General features: G+C 37.0%; 1 protein-coding gene across 1 annotated transcript in view; it reads right to left on the reverse strand.

Annotated features, from left to right (window-relative positions):
• ANKAR (ankyrin and armadillo repeat containing) overlaps positions 1-16,522 on the reverse strand; it is a 36,348-nt gene that overhangs the window by 5,427 nt on the left and 14,399 nt on the right. Inside the window, exons 11-20 of the mRNA XM_087819983.1 lie at positions 15,879-16,120; positions 12,451-12,619; positions 10,585-10,826; positions 10,261-10,414; positions 10,021-10,182; positions 8,520-8,626; positions 6,595-6,717; positions 3,810-3,968; positions 2,991-3,108; positions 238-347 (exon numbers count right to left, since the gene is read on the reverse strand). Coding sequence (XP_087676109.1) covers positions 238-347; positions 2,991-3,108; positions 3,810-3,968; positions 6,595-6,717; positions 8,520-8,626; positions 10,021-10,182; positions 10,261-10,414; positions 10,585-10,826; positions 12,451-12,619; positions 15,879-16,120 — 1,586 coding nt within the window. The remainder of the gene's footprint in view (positions 1-237; positions 348-2,990; positions 3,109-3,809; positions 3,969-6,594; positions 6,718-8,519; positions 8,627-10,020; positions 10,183-10,260; positions 10,415-10,584; positions 10,827-12,450; positions 12,620-15,878; positions 16,121-16,522) is intronic.

Raw genomic sequence — 16,522 nt, forward strand, 5'->3', positions numbered from 1 at the left:
AAATTTCTGTATTGTCAATATACTTATTTGTAAATTGAATCTTAAAACAAATTTTCACATTTTGTAGGAACCAGAATTGTGGATGGCAGATACAGTACTAGAGAAATTATCTCATTTTGAGTTAGTAACATGAACTATTATATAACATAGTTAACCTGTGGAGAAATTAGCCCACAGAAATGAGAGAGGCAAATTATAGTTTCAAACATTCAATCTTAGAATTACTTTTGTTTTTACCTCTTCTTTTCCTGAGTACAAATGGTAGCAGAGCCGTTGGATTGTTCCTAATGAGGTAAATGCTTCTGGAATACCAGCTCTAGAATGAGCCAGGCTAGCTATTAAATTCCCTGTAAGTTGAACAACAACAACAAAAAGCTTATTATTTCATATAAACTGATGCACTATGCTTTGGGTTATTTGCACATAGTATTAAAAAGGTTTGAGTCACAAGACATCTCTGTTAATGAAGTGCTGAGAAAAAGCATTTATATGTCAAATTTAGAATAAACTTTCTCCAAAATTATGGTTTGGTTTTCTGTCACAAATAATACAAGTTAAATGGGTTTGTTGAAGTGAGGGACTATTTGAGAGTCAAAGGTTTTCTTCCCCATGGTTTCAGAGTATGTTTTGTTTTGAGATTTCAGGGCTTTTTTTATGACTATGAATATAATGATTGATGTACCTTAAGAAAATTTAAGATATAGAGGCAAGACTAAATAAAAATAGAAAGGAAACTTAGTATGTCCTTTTTGAAGTTCAAATGGCTTTGCGTTAAGAAGAGCTTAATGGTATTTTAAAATCAAGCCCTGTGTTGCTTATTGAATTTAAAATCACTGAAGTTCTTTGGGATTGGGGGGCGCGGGGGGAGGAGGGTAGGTGGAGAGGGAGAAATTTACCAAAGAACTTACATGCAAATATGCACAACCCAAGGACAGGGACAATGGTGTGGTAACAGACTGGAGAGGGGGGTGGAAGGGGTGGAAGGGGTCAATGGGGAGAAAAAGGGACATCTGTAATATTTTGAACAAAAATTTTTTTTTAAATGTAAAAAATAAAACTTATGAATTGTTAAAAATAAAATAAAATAATAAAATCATTGAAGTTCTTAGCATGAAAAGAAATGTTTTGGGATTGACAATAAGTGATCCAGTAATTGAATGAATGTGTAGCAACCAACTTAAAACTACCTCCTTCAAAATCTTGTGTTAGAGTCGTCTTGTGATAGTCTTTCACAGTATTGTTGCTGTGTTGATGTAAGTGTAACACAACTTTTAAGAGATAAATAAATGTATTTTTACATTTGTGGGTAGATACTTTATTGAGGTATTAACTAGATTTTTGTTCTTTTATTTTTTCCCGTCTCCATTATAAGCAAAGAAAACCTTTGTATTTATTGCCTCCAGACGGGGAAGGCTGGGTTGTGTGGCCTAGAGCAAAAGCTGTCTAAAGATAACCTTTCTTTCAGGCTTCTAATTTCAAAAGCCTGAGTTTATGGAAGGCACTGTGCTATCAGGAATGGAGAAAAGTGTCTTTAAACATGGAGGACAAATGGAGGAAGGCGGAGTCTAAGACTAAGAAGACATAGTAGGAACTGGAGCTTTGAGTGTAGAATAGATAAGTGGTGCATGTAAGAAACTGGACACTTGGCAACAGAAATTCCAGTCTCCGCAAAGCTTCTGTGCCTTTGGAGCCGCTTCTGGGAATGATGTTGACTTGGACATTGAGCACATCATTTATTTTACAGTATACCTGAGACCTGAAGAGCCTGCTTTGATTGAGATACCTCCGACATGCATGACTCTGGAGATGAGTATAACTCTGATGGTAGAGTACAGAGAAAGCCCAGTAATTTTTGAGATTTAATTCCTATAAGCCTGGGGAAATGAATATTTGAAAGCACACAAGAGTTTATGGCCTGGCTGGCGTGGCTCAGTGGTTGAGCATTGACCTATGATCCAGGAGATCTCATTTCAATTCCCAGTCAGGGCACATGCTCGGTTTTTGGGCTTGATGCCCAGTGGGGGGGTGTGCAGTAGGCAGCTGATCAGTGATTCTTATCATTGATGTTCCTATCTCTCTCTTTCCCTCTCCCTTCTTCTCTCTGAAATCAATAAAGATATATTTAGGGGAACAAAAGAGTTTATGGAGTAAAATTAAACCCAATACAGTTATTTTTCAGAGTCATAGAATTATGACATTGATATGAATGTTATTTAGAGAAAAATATAATTCATAACTTCTTTTAAACATGTTTTTCCCTAGGTAGTTTCCATCAGCAAGTTTTCTGTTTGCTTGAATTTTCCTTCCATGCTAATATACAACATAAAAATATAATTATATTGCAGCAAGTAGAGTTTCCCTTGCTGCCTTCAGTGATCCATTTCAGTTAAAAAGCAAATACCTCATTTATTTTTTTGGTAGTAGTTACTCCATGTGGCTGTTCTGATACTGTTTTATGTTGTGTTGAGAGTGATACAAGAAGTCAGTTAACTACGGATTGATCATCTGGGGAATTAGACCTGGAGTAGATATAGTAACACAATTAGCATTGTGTCAAGAACTCTACTGGGCCATTTTGTCTTGCTCTGTTGCATATCAATGTGGAGAACTTTTAAATGTCAGCAAAACATGTACAGTTGGTCAAAAGGAAACCAGACACAGGTATATCAGTATAAAGTATGAATCTGCCACTATTATAAATTAGTGTGTAAATTTTGTTGTTGGTAGCTCATAGTTGAATTCTCATTTTATATTCTGGAAAAAATAATTAAAGGTTTGAAAAAGTAGTTAAGAAATAAAAAGCCATGTTCAGAGTTACTCTGTTCCTGTTTGGGATGCAGAATAGACTTACATTGTTCCATGAAGACTCATTCTTCAAACTGTGTGGCAGAGTATCAGGCTTATCATTTTATTATTACTCAGATGACAAAAACATTTTCTTTAAAAAAACAGTTTTCTATAGATACAATTAGATTATAGTTATTTCTTACCTGCCAAGATAATAGTAGTGGACTGAGCTGAGTACAGACTATCGACTAAAATAGTGACGCCTCTTGAAGACAAAGTAATATGGTCCACATCTATAATAACTTTAGCTAATATAATAATCTAAAAACAAAAAAGGCAGCTTAGAATCATTGAACATCTTCTACTCAGCCTCTCTAATTAAGCTTTTGATTGATTGATTGATTGATTGATTGATTGGTTTGGTATGACTGAATAAAAGAGAAGCGAGGGGCAGGAGTAGGAGTTAGAGTACTTGTCCCCTATCCGATTATTTTAGTGACCATGGTAGGCCACAATATTCTTTCTACAATGTTTGTAATTTTTATATCCTTGAATTATGGGTTCATAGAAAATATTTCTCCTAAAGGTCATAGGATAGGAAAAGGAGCGAGAGAATGACTAAGAAGAGCCCAGATACATGCAGTTGTCACCAGTTGAAGAATCAGCATGGTCAGCTAAAGGTCTGCAGTAGAAAACTTGTGTTGGATACTACTGTGTTTCTCTGCCTATTTCCTTGTAATATGAAGGTGATGAAAATACTACTACGTGCTTATCAACCCGACCGGGTTTTATAAACTTCAGACGATGTATAAGGGCAAAAATTCTGTTTTAACTTGTAAAATTCTACATAAATGAAGAAATCTTCACAGATAATGGTTTTTTTATGATGTGAAAGGGGCTGGTGTGACAAATACTGTGAACTTTACAAACCTGTAAACATCTTTCTGGATCCAAAAATTTTTCTAATTTTCAAGTTTTCACTAAAAAGACATTTATTGAAGTTGAAACCTCCAATTTTATACCTGAAATGCTGCCATTGCCTTCTCAGTTTCAATTGTTGATTCAAGAAAACGTTCAAAAATTGACATGGTTATTATTCCATTTTCCAATATTAAGTATTGTTGAAAGCAATCATTGAAGGCAAAAAGGGTTAATGCATAGCCTGCTCTTAAACAAATATCCTAGAAATAGAAGAAACATGCATTATCTTTAGCTAACTTCATTTATCTCTTACCAAGGTAATAGTAGTATTTGCACTCTTGCCCATTATAATTAACGTATTGCATTCTTATCCCTGGGAGTAAATATGGCATTACTGTATTGGGGAAACAGATAATAGTTACCCTAGAATGTTACTAAACAGAAAAAATAGAGAATGAGGCTGTGGTATGAGGGAGAAGAAAAAAAATTTTTTAATTTGTAACGGGAATGTTAGATTACTGGTTATGCAAATGAATACCTAAATGGTAACAGGAAATTCCATAATTTTATTTACCCTGAACATATATTTATTTTCAGCATTTCCAAGTAGAGTTGATAAATCAAAAGTTCCCATGTACAACAGACACGTATTGCATTTTAGGCATTGTGGGATGATTGCCATCTCTTAAAATAAGTTCACTTGTAAAATTCTATTGTGCTGTAGTCCAAGAAGGAATAAAAGAAAATGATTTACTTTTGCAAATCCCATTTTAATATCCTAGGACTGGGAAAAGAGCAAAACACAATTCTCCTTTAGAGACAGTCTGCTTGCCAAAGTTGAACAAGTATGGTAGATCTTCCAGAAAGGCCCAAAAGATAGAATCTTACGACTAAATTTTATTTTTAATATTTTATTTGAACAGTATAGGAGAGAGAAAGAACCATTAATTTTAGTGAGTTTTCGTCTGCCACTATGAATCATTATATAAAAAGGCTCTATGTACATATTGAGAAATATTTACAGATAACATTATATGATGCATGATATTTGATTCAAAAATAATATAGGGCTAGCGAGTAGATGTATAGAGGAAATAAGATTGGCCATGATTTGTTTGCAATTTTCCATAATAAAAATTATATACACACAAAGTAGTCACCTGGCCACAGGCAAGAAGAAAGGTATTAGGTGCAGTGAAAGGAATAGGGTCCAGAGTGAAGCAGGTGGTAACAGGCTGGGAGGAGGACAGTGGGGTGGGCGGTGGAAGAAAAGGGAGAAGGGCATCCCTGAGGAATTGGTGATGATGCCACGATGCAAAAGGAACAGAGCAAGGGGAGAAGGTGGGCGGCTGAGAGCAGACATGCATTCAGTCTCCTCCTCCTAGTATTCCCCGTGTTATTAAAGTAGAACTTCTCCATCTTCTGTGTGCCACAGTAAAGTAAGATTCTAAATTTAAAAAATATAATAATGCAGCGACTCCATGTCTCCCCTTACAACCCTTCTTTTCCCCTCCCAAGTCTCCCGGAACCGACAGAGACATAATTGGCAATTTTCTTCCCTAACTGCCAAATGCACTGTAGATAACAGAAGACTCTGAGTTTTTCTAGGGTGAGTGCTACTCAAAGTGTGGCCCATGGACCAGTGATAGTTCACAAAATGACTGACAACGGCATTAAAGAAACTGAGAATAATCATTTAAAAGAAATGGCTCTTCCTCACAGTTAAATACCAATTAATAAATGTAGAAGGAAGGAGGAGATAATTTTTTTTAAAAAATCACCATTAGGCAAATGCCACAGAAATCACTGTTGCGTCAGTGAATGCTAAAATTGATGAGCAAGAGGACAGTGCAAAACAGAATATTTGCATAACCTCAAAGTGTCTCACCTCAAGACACTTGTTAATTACAAAGGAAAGAACAGTTAACTTTACAGTGGAGAAATATGGCAGACACTTGACCCAAGTACCCAAAGTTTACACTGCCAGCTGTAAGACATATCAATGTCCTGTGTCTCCCGAAAGGATGCACTGGGAAAGTGAGTGAGGTCCAGATCATTTCTATGGTATTCTTGCCAAAATGCATCACCTCCATTTAATCATGAGAAACCATCAGGTAACTCAAATTGAGAGACATTCTACAAAATAACTGGCCTGGACTCAGCAAAAATATCAAGATCAGGAAAGACATGAAATCCTGAAATACCAAGGACAGAAGGACAATCTCCTTCACAGATCGAAGGAGACTAAAAAGACATGACAACTAGATGCAATGTGGAATCCCCACTTGGATTCTGGAACTGAAAAAGGACATTGTGAGAAAATAGGCAAAATTTAAATAAGGTCTGCAGATTGGTTAATAGCAATGTATCAATGTTAATTTCCTGGTTGACATCTCCCAGGATAAAGGATATACCAGAAGACTCTGTATTATTTTTGAAAATTTATGGAAAGTCTAAAATTACTTCAAAATGTAAAGTTTTCTGTTTTTAATGAACAGATTGGTGGGGAAAAGCTATGCCTTCATCACAAGTAGATTGAGAAGCACCATTCTAGAATATTAGGTCAGCAGTAGATGACTGCAGGATGAAAGGTCATAAAATTAGGTTAAAGAATTGATGTATCCAGGATAGAAGAGATTCGGTTTTTAGGCTTGTCCCAACACATACAATTGCTACATTTCAAACATGAAATGTTACGTTTCATTTCATGTGAAAAATATGGAACAGTACCATTCCATCATTAAAAACGAATGACCTACCCAAGAGATTTCACATTTCTTAAGTTACACATTTGAATATTGCCATGAAAAAGACCTGATGATAACTTGAGGATGTGGTGTAAAAACTTTCTTCTAAGCGACAGCTAATGTTTTGTAAAGGTATTACCTTATCTTGTGAGTGGAGAAGATAAAGGACATCAGCATACTTAAATCCTTCATTTTCTTGTAATTCGTTCTGCAGCACATTATTCCTGAGGACAATGCATGCCAAGGAAAATGCCACTTCGACCTAAATATGTGGTTTTCAGAAATTTATCATTCGCTCATGCTTTATCAAACGACATTTTTTATTATACAGACATTTATATGGGATATATTAATTCAAAGACACTGTAAAACCCATTGATTCCAATTATCTCACTGGTATTAGAGAGTGGCATGTACAACTTCTGGAGGAACGTCCCTTATTTTGAACAGCTGGGAAAATATTCTTCCTCTGTGTGCTGGCATGACCACAGAGTTCCATTTGAGTGGATCCCTTCTACATCTAAATTTTTTTTAATTTCCTGGCATGGGTGCAAAAGCTATCTTGCACTAAACTGCTTGTTAGCTTACTGACCTTTGAGTTGCAAGCCTTTAATGGAATGCCTATCAGCTTAAACAAAGCACTGAGGAGGAGCACTGAAGAATAGTTTCTATTTCAGAGTCATTATTCTGAAGCCCTTTAGCATGCAAAGGAGCCTTTTAATAGCTCCGCTTAAGTGCTCCGCTATGCATTTCTGTCCAAATGCTATGAGTTTCAAAAGCATGAATACTGCAAAAGCATTTTGTTGACTGTAGAATTTTGAGGAAAAGTATTGAAATGTATTTATGTTCTGTTTCAACAAGTTTAAGAACTCATTGAAAATGGATACTGAAATATAGATGGATGCAACTGAAGTAAGCTCTTCCTCCATGACAATGCATGCTTTAAAATAAAAATAAAAATGTATCATGTGCCATTTTCCATAGTCTTATGAAGTTTATTGGTACTTTGAAAGGCAATGTACTTTTTATTATAATTCAAGCCAAAAAACTGCTAGCATATGCTCTTTCCTTCTTTTCCCCAATTCAACTCCCATAATAAAGTAAGTTATGGAGCCAGAAAAGCCACATAACTTGTAACATCTTTTCTGATAACAAATACATTCCTTAAAAGAAATAATGCTTTGTTTACTTACATATTTTCCTCTTTGATTATTTCTGTTTTCTCATTTCCAGCAGAGCCCATACCAGTTTTTGAAGAGAAAATGTATTTTTGATGTTATCATTTCCTGCCTGGCCAACTATATAGATCCCCGGAATTTCCAAAGCATCAGTAAAAGGGTTTGGGTAATGTGAATGTCATTTTATTAGAGGCATTCTATTAGAAGTAAATGGAAGAGTGAATGACTCTTAGTAATTCTGGGCACTGTTTACCCTTGAGAACACTGTTGCTGCCAGCCAAACGGGCTGCTTGGTGGACGGCAGGGCTGTTCTATGGGTGTAGCAATGACAGCATCCACTTATATTCGAGACATTTTGCTACACAGACCACACATCCCTATTACCCCACTCAGATTTTAGGGATGAAATTCTGTGACTAATCAAATATCTGAGGAATAAAATTTGTTTGATGAGTAAGGACATAAGACTTTCACATTTTGAAGAACTATTTTAATAAAATGTACTATCCTTGTAAAAATATGTTTTTATTGATTGTAGAGAGAAAAGAAGAGAGAGGGAGACAGAGAAACATTGATGGGCTGCCTTCCTCATGCTCCCCCACCGGGATCAAGCCCACAGCCCTGGCATGTGCCCCGAATCAGGAATCAATCCTGAAAGCTTTTGGTGCATGGGATGATGCCCAGCCAACCAAGCCACACAGGCCAGGGCAAAATTTATTATCTTTGTAACAACTTTTTTGTTTAAAACATCTAGAATTTCATTTAAATGGTTTAATATTTTTATTATACTTGCAAACTTGTAAAAGATACAATTTATTCTTAAAAAGTCACATTTATGTTCATTTTTACCATATCAGAAAAGAACCTTAAAACCATATATATGTACCTTAATGCTAGGAGAAGGGTGATTTCTCAGTAGTTGAATAAGTACTGGAAAGGCATTTTCCTCTACGACAAACTGCTGACTAATGGGATTGCTTGTATGCGCGACACCTGTAAGAATCCACATGTCACTGAGATACTTTTTTCCATCTTGAAATGGCAAAGTCAGACATAGCTTGATATGGCTGATCTCTGGAATCAGAGGGAGCACGCAGCTTTTCTAAAAACTGACGGTGTTCATGCTCGAGATGAAACTGAATTCTATTCAGGCAAGAGTTGTGCTTATGTGTACAAAGCATAGAACAACACAGTGACTTTTGTTGGCAAACTGAACAAAACCAGAGTAATCCGGGGAAAGGTGACTGATGCCCATGGAAACAGTGTCATGGTTCACGCTGAATTCCAAAGCAACCTTCTTGCTAAGGCCACTGGACACAGAAATGACAGAGATGCTAGAACTAGATACAGGGATGATAGAACAGCTTTTTAAAATATGCTGCATTTGTTCAAGAATGTAGAAGGAAGCCTGAACATGATAAGAAAAAGGAAGGGGTGTGTGTGTGTGTGTGTGCCATAACCAGTCTAAACTGTTGAGTTTGAAAACAAGGGTTTTCTTCTGTAGTTCTACTGGAGAACCCCTTGTCTGTGCAAATGTGGACAGCTTTGAAGTGAACTAATGAGAAGAAAATGATTATACACACATACCAGTTATCTTTGTATATATGTTATCATTTACTAGAATTTAAAAATTACCTATGATTTATACCATATTCTCTGGCTAAAAAAGGAGTATTATCTTTTCTGACTGACTGCTTTAGGGTGGTTAATGAATTTCTGTAAAGTAGCTGTTTCAAGCAAAGAGGAAAAATGCTTTTGGAACTAATTTCTACATTCTTCATCTAGCTAGACTATTTTTTGAGGAAATACAATGAACTAGAAATAAAGATTTTTCTTTCTTGTCTACCTGACACAGTATGTGATCAGCCCTGTACATTTTTTTTTTTTAGCCCCATACATTAATGAAGGTGATTAAAGAACCCACATTTTTATGTTTTGGTAGGTCAGTCACTAACAATTCCACATTTTCCAGACATTCCAAAATATTAATTCCTTTACAAAGTGGCCACTTTATGAACAAAGAAGCATCAAGATAAGAAACTGTAATTGAAAAATGTGCCTCAGCATTAGAAACTCTTCTACGTCTTCAAAAACAGAGTTCTGGAAATTTGAAAGAAAAAATATTTTTCTCTTAAACTTAAAAATGAGATTCCTTTAAGTCAAAATAGCCAAGGCTCATTGACCTCATATCCCTTTCTAACCAGAGTTCAAGAAAAAAAAAAAAAAGATACAAAAATTTGAATTATACCACTTTTACTCATTAAGATCTTGGAGAAATAAAAAAAAGTTGTATCTAGAAATTAAATATGCTTGAGGGCTCTAACAGTGGGGATAGAGAGGAAGGGAAGTATCTTGGTTATTTAAAAATTGAGAATAAATTCACAAACCAGTACACATTGATCCCACTGCTCTGATGACACTCAGAAGTGTGCCTTCGGCAAGCTTACTGATCCTCAGTAAACGAACCAGCGGTGCAATTCCATTCCCTTCACAGATCTGGTTCTGATGTGTCCTGCTGTCCTTACTCAGAGCGATGACTGCTTCGCCTCCTGGCAAAGAAAAGCCAGAAACATGTCTGATCTCTAACGTTCCCCACTGTGCAGATTTATACATGGAAAATAACTTACCAACGTACTGCATTTTAGCTGACGGTGACAAAAGCATATTTATTATAAAGTTGTATCCAATCTGTTCTGCCATATACTTCTGTTGTTTCAGCGTCTGTCCTGCCAAGGCCCAAAGTGCTATAGCTCCTTGTTCCTTAGTATCTATTTGAAATGCCTGTTTTAAAAGAATATATTTCATTCACTCAATGAGCATTTATTGAATACTGTAGGACTATCCGTTTTACAAAATGTTTATTCTGGAATTGGTTTTAGTTTTCTTTTCACTAAACTAAATTCAATATGGAATACTTTAAGAAAAAGAACAAGAAATCATAAAATCCCTACCTTGAGGAGTTTTAAAAGATATTTACTTAATGAATTTTCCAGAAATGCTCTCTGTATAGAAGGGTTGTAACTTGCCAGTGATTCCACAGCCATCGCACCTTTCACTTGGACGTTAATTTGGTTCCCTTTAAAAAGAGCCACCAGCGGAGGGATGGCTCCCTCAGCAGCCATGGCGTTTTGAACCTCCTTATTGTCACGTGCAACCTCAGCTATTGTTGCAGAAGCGACAGCCTTTAACAAATCTTCAAATGAATTCAAGAACCAGTTAATTAAGTCTTTTAAAAAGTAAGAACATAAAAACACAGCATGTTAGTTTCCCATATTATAAAATTACATTTATACAGTTTATAGAAAATAAATAGAAAAAATAAAACTGCCCAGATTCTCACCACCCAGACACAAACATTTCATTTAATCCCATCTACTACTTTTTATGAATATATATATAAATTTAAATAATGTTAAAAACATATTTGACGCTGTTCTATAAACAATTCTTGCATTTTCATTTACCAATAAAACATTTTCCTATTATTTATAGACATCAATCTTCTAAATATTCCGTGAATGGTGTGTCACATTTCCTTAGTAACTCACATTTTATTTTTATTTCTGAGTTGCAGTTTATATTCAACATTATTTTGTATTAGTTTCAGGTGTACAGCACAGTGGTTAGATATACTTTACAAAGTGGTCCTCCCGATATTTCAAGTGCACACCTGGCATCGTAATACTTACTACAATATTATTGACTATATTCCCTATGCTGCACTTTACATCCCCAGGACTGTTTTATGGCTACCAATCTGTACTTCTAATCTCTTCACCTTTTTACCCAGCCCCCCAAACCCTCTCCCCTCTGACAACCGTCAGTCTGATCTCTGCATCTAGGAGCCTGTTTCTATTTTGATTGTTCATTTATTTTACTCTTTAGATTCAACATATAAGTAAAGTCATATAGTATTGAGTCCTTAATCCATTTTGAGTTTATTCTTGTGTGTGGTGTAAGGTGATGGCCTAGTTTCATTTTTTTGCATGTATCTGACCAATATTCCCAACACTATTTATTGAACAGACTGCATTTACCCCATTGTATGTTCTTGCCTCTTTTGTCAAATATTAATTGACCATAAAGGAGTGGGTTTACTTCTGGGCTCTGTGTTCTGTTCCATTGGTCTGTGCGTCTGTTTTTGTGCCAGCACCATGCTGTTTTGGTTACTGTGGCCTTATAGTTTGATATCAGGTAGTGTGATATCTTTGACTTTTTCTTCTTTCTCAGGACCACTGTGGCTATTTAGGGTCTTTTGTGGTTCCATATAAATTTTTGGAATATTTGTTCTAGTTCTGTGAAAAACTTTAAAGCTCAGATTATTGGTGCTAAGTAAAGACAGCCCTCTTACTTTAGAATTTCTATCCAATTGATAAATAGACTCAGGAATCAAATAAAGATAAAAACTTTAGCCTGACTGCTGGAAGCTTGTTTTGAGAAAAAGTGCCAAAAAAGAACTAAACCGCGCATTTGTAATGACTCACTCTTCAAACTGAGCAAGTACAGAGCTCACGTTTCCTTTCAGCAGAGGGCTGAGTGACATTCCTGAATGGGAGGTGAGAGTAGGAATTTCTGCTTTTTGGGCTGATGCAGGAATAGGGGGTGAGAGAAAGAAAGGTTCCCCTCCCTCTCTCTTAATTTTGTAAACCCAGGAGTTTAAATTTAGGTGTTCCAGATATTTAGGTTATACTACATATGTCTAGATCCTTTCTAAAATAAATCCAGGACATCTAATTCATGTAGGGCGAGTCCAAGCCTATGTTTGCTTCACTTAATATATCTGGTCACTTAAAAATAATACATAAATCGAGGCTCACCTGAATCAGAACTCAGAAACATGATAAGATACTGGATGCCTTTATGGTCTCTCACTGCTTTTTGGTTGCTTTCATTTCCCATACATAATACCCGTATACAGTGCATTACATTTACTAGCACATTTTCTATGTCTAACTTTAAGAGGTTTATCAGAGCTGGGATTCCATTCTAAAAGTAAGCAAAAATTTTAATTACAATTAAATTTACTTAAGATGTATGAAACTTTATTTAAAATCACAAGTCTATAATCTTACTGTAAATACTTGTTTATTTAGGAGAGAACAACTATCCATAAACAAATATGTCTCCTGATATGGCTCATAGAGGAACAGTTAATACAGCTTTGAGAATACTGTGTGCTTTAATATTAAGGAAAGTATATATTTTTTAAAATTTTTATTTCTATCTATCTATCTATCTATCTATCTATCTATCTATCTATCTATCTATCACCATCTATCATCTATCTATCCTCACCCGAAGAGTGAGAATATATTTTTCCCATGACTTTTAGAGAGAGTAGAAGGGAGGGGGGAGGGAGAGAGAAAGAGAGAAAAACATCAATATGAGAATCGATGTGAGAGAGACGTTGATTGGCTGCCTCCCATACATGTCCCCATTGGGGGTGGGAATCAAACGTGCAACCCAGGTAGGTGCCCTTGACCGGGAATGGAACCTGTGACCCTCTGATGCGCAGGCCAATGCTCTAAGCACTGAGCAATGCTGGGGCCGGGACTAGAAATATATTTTGAAATAGCCTCTTTTTTACCAAAATAAGTTGAGGCTGCCAGTTCACTGTAACCTGTAATAAATATCTAAAAAGTAAAGCAACCAAGTAAGATCAGTTGAATACAGTGTCATGTTAGAAATAGTTGCCATCGTAGATGCACTCATTATTGGCAACTATAGTTGTGCAACCTAAATTATTATTTTTAAATGTGAATATAATTTCCTAACTTTACATGCAGTCAAGATGGACTTTCTCCCTACTAATAGAAATAAAGGCAAGGTATCTAACAGTTGCCCACGTGGCTCTACATGATGTGATCCACCATTACCCAGCCAAGTGTCTCCTATTTCTCCTCAGCTACTTTTGCTTCTCTCCATTCCTTGAACATGCCAGGCACACTCCCACTGCATTTACTTTGGTACTTATTTCCTCTGACTAGAAGGGTCTTCCCAACAGAAAAACATGGCACACCCCTCATCTACTTTAGGTCTATACTCAAATGCCAAATTCTTAGTGGAGTATTTTCCACCAAGCACCTCCTCTCCCCTTTCCCTGCTCCATTTTCCTCCTTAATATCTATTCTCAGCTAACATAATAGACTATGTATTTGGCTTACTTGCTTTATTTATTGTCTTGTAACCCCCAACTAGAATAAGAGCTCCATGAATGCTGGGATTTTGTCTGTTTTGTTCACTGCTGTAACCCCAGCATCTAAAATAGTATCTTCCACATAATAAACTCTCAGAAATTACTTGTTGTATGAATGAACTGAAAGAATACTACAGAGCCCGGCCGGGTGTGGCTCAGCAGTTGAGCATCAACCTAGGATCCAGGCCATCGGGGTTCGATTCCCGGTCAGGGCACATGCCCGGGTTGCGGGCTCGATCCCCAGTCGGGGGCGTGCAGGAGGCGGCCGATCAATGACGACTCATCATTGATGTTTCTTTCTCTCTCTCTCCTCCTCTCCTGTCCTCTCTCTGAAATCAGTAAAGATATATTAAAAAAAAAAAAGAAGAATACAACAGAGATATAGTATTTAAAGGTATAAATTCAAGGAAACATTCCAAAAATAAAAAGATGAAGGTACATGTTGAAAAGTTATACCGAGTCCCAGAAAAAATAGGTAACTAACATTGATGCGTAAGTCCTAGATTTTAAAGGTGAAGAAAAAAGAAAACTCTGATTATATAGTAGAAGATTTAAAAAAAAAAACAAAATATGACAGAACGAAGATTAAACATGTCACATCAATAAATATAAAGTATTATACTCAATAGAAAGTAAGTGACAAAGCAAAAAGTAAATACAGTGCATAAAGGGATACATTTATCCTAACTCTGGGTAATTCTCAGAATCACTGAAGATTATAAGGCCTAAATTAATAAGACTGATTGACTAACTCTGAAGGTGGGCTGGGGAGTTTCTATATTCCTAATATATTTTCTAAATGATTGATAACAAAACAACCGACAAGAAATAAAATAAAAAGAGAAGGATGGGGCAAAGCCAAATTAAACATGAGAGCACAAGGAAGACAGAGCACAAACACTTTTGGACAAGATAGAATTCAGGGCGAAAGTGTTACACTTGACAAAAAGGGTACATTTTATAATGCTAAATGACTCAATCCATAATGAGGAAGCAATCCCTGGAAGAAAACTATATAAAAAAATCTTACTTGTAAATATCATTAGAAGATCTTAAAGAAAACATTAGCAAACACAATAACGTGGGTTTCATTTTGAGAAAATACAGCATGCAAAGATTGTGGTGCACAAAAAATAATTTTCTTCTAATTCTGGTACACAGTTACACTACTTTTTTTTTTTTTTTAAATATATCTTTATTGATTTCAGAGAGAGGAAAGGAGAGGGAGAGAGAGAGAGAAACATCAATGATGAGAGAGGCATTGATCCAGCCCGCAACCTGGGCATGTGCCCTGACCGGGAATCGAACCCCGATCACCTGGATCTTAGGTTGACGCTCAACCGCTGAGCCACGCCCGGCCGGGCTACCTTTCTCGGGTAGGATGGAAATCTAGAATGGTAGTGTTTCCTATAATATCTTCTCACAAACAGCAGGCTTCTCATAAACAGCAGGCCAAGTGCCTCCGTAGCTCCCCTAGAGCTAAGCGTGGCCTGCCTCCCGTGTTTTCCCAGGTGATAGCTCTACCAGGTACTTTCCTTAAGATACAGTCTCCCCTGGGCCTCTTGGCGCCCTGCCTGTGTGGTGTGTATGAAGACTGTGACGGCTCTTGCACGGGGGCCACGCTTCGGGCTTTTGTGTGGCTGGCAATCTTATTCGGTATGGTAACAGCTCCCTCCAAAGAGCAGGCTTGCTTACTGATGGCTAACGAAGCGGCAGGTTTCTTAAACTCAGGGTGCCACAGACGTGTCGCAAACCCAATGTGTAGGCAGCGTGCCCCTGGGCCCGCCGCGCCGCCTGGTGAGGCTTGGGGACGGGAACCGGGCCTCTCTGCTGACGCCCGTGCCCTTCGCTGCGCTGCTCCTGCTGGCTTCCCGCGTTTGCTCTGGGCGCTCGCCCACTGTGGCAGGTTTGCTCTTTGCTGTCCTCACTGAGGCTGCCATTTCGCCCTGAAGGCTTTGCCGCTACGTAACAACATGCGTATGCATCGTTCTAGTTTCTATATGAGGGAATTACTGTCAGTCAAAACGACGTTCTAGGCAGAGAACTTACATATTTGGCAATAACATCCTTGTTTTCCAGTTGAGCGATATCATAGAGGATGACAGCACAGCGGGAGTGTAGTTCCGGCTCATCAGACACCAGCAGGTTGATCAGGGCCGGAATGCCTCCGGCCTCCACTACAGCGTGCACTACGCTTACATGGGTTGAGATATTACTCAGTAACCCAACTGTTTTGCACTGTAATTTTATTTTGGAACCTTTTAATAGACTGATTAAGGCAGGAATGGTGCCTGCAATGAAGAGATCAGGAAAAGCATGAATTATTTGTAACCATTTGTAGTCAATTTATCATGATAAGCTTTAAATAATGTTTATGGAAATTGCCGTGTAAGCAATTAGCAAGTAATTGTATAACATATTGATAAAGTTATCACTTAGCACTACATGAATGCACGTTTCTGTTTTGTCTACAGTATAGAGAGCTCTCATTGTTCATACATTTAATTCTCACACAGCATACAAACATACATTTCATATTGGTAACCCTAAGCCACCTTTGAAACACTGAATTTTGGCTTAAGATCATGAGCAAATAAATTCTTTGAGCTACTATATAGTAGAGTTCATTTTGTTTATTCATGAAATTTGTGCGGCATGTTTGTGCAGTTACTTGAGCATTGTATTATATTTTA

This window comes from Miniopterus natalensis, chromosome 8, assembly GCF_054644295.1.
Source record: "Miniopterus natalensis isolate mMinNat1 chromosome 8, mMinNat1.hap1, whole genome shotgun sequence".
Lineage (NCBI taxonomy): Eukaryota > Metazoa > Chordata > Mammalia > Chiroptera > Miniopteridae > Miniopterus > Miniopterus natalensis.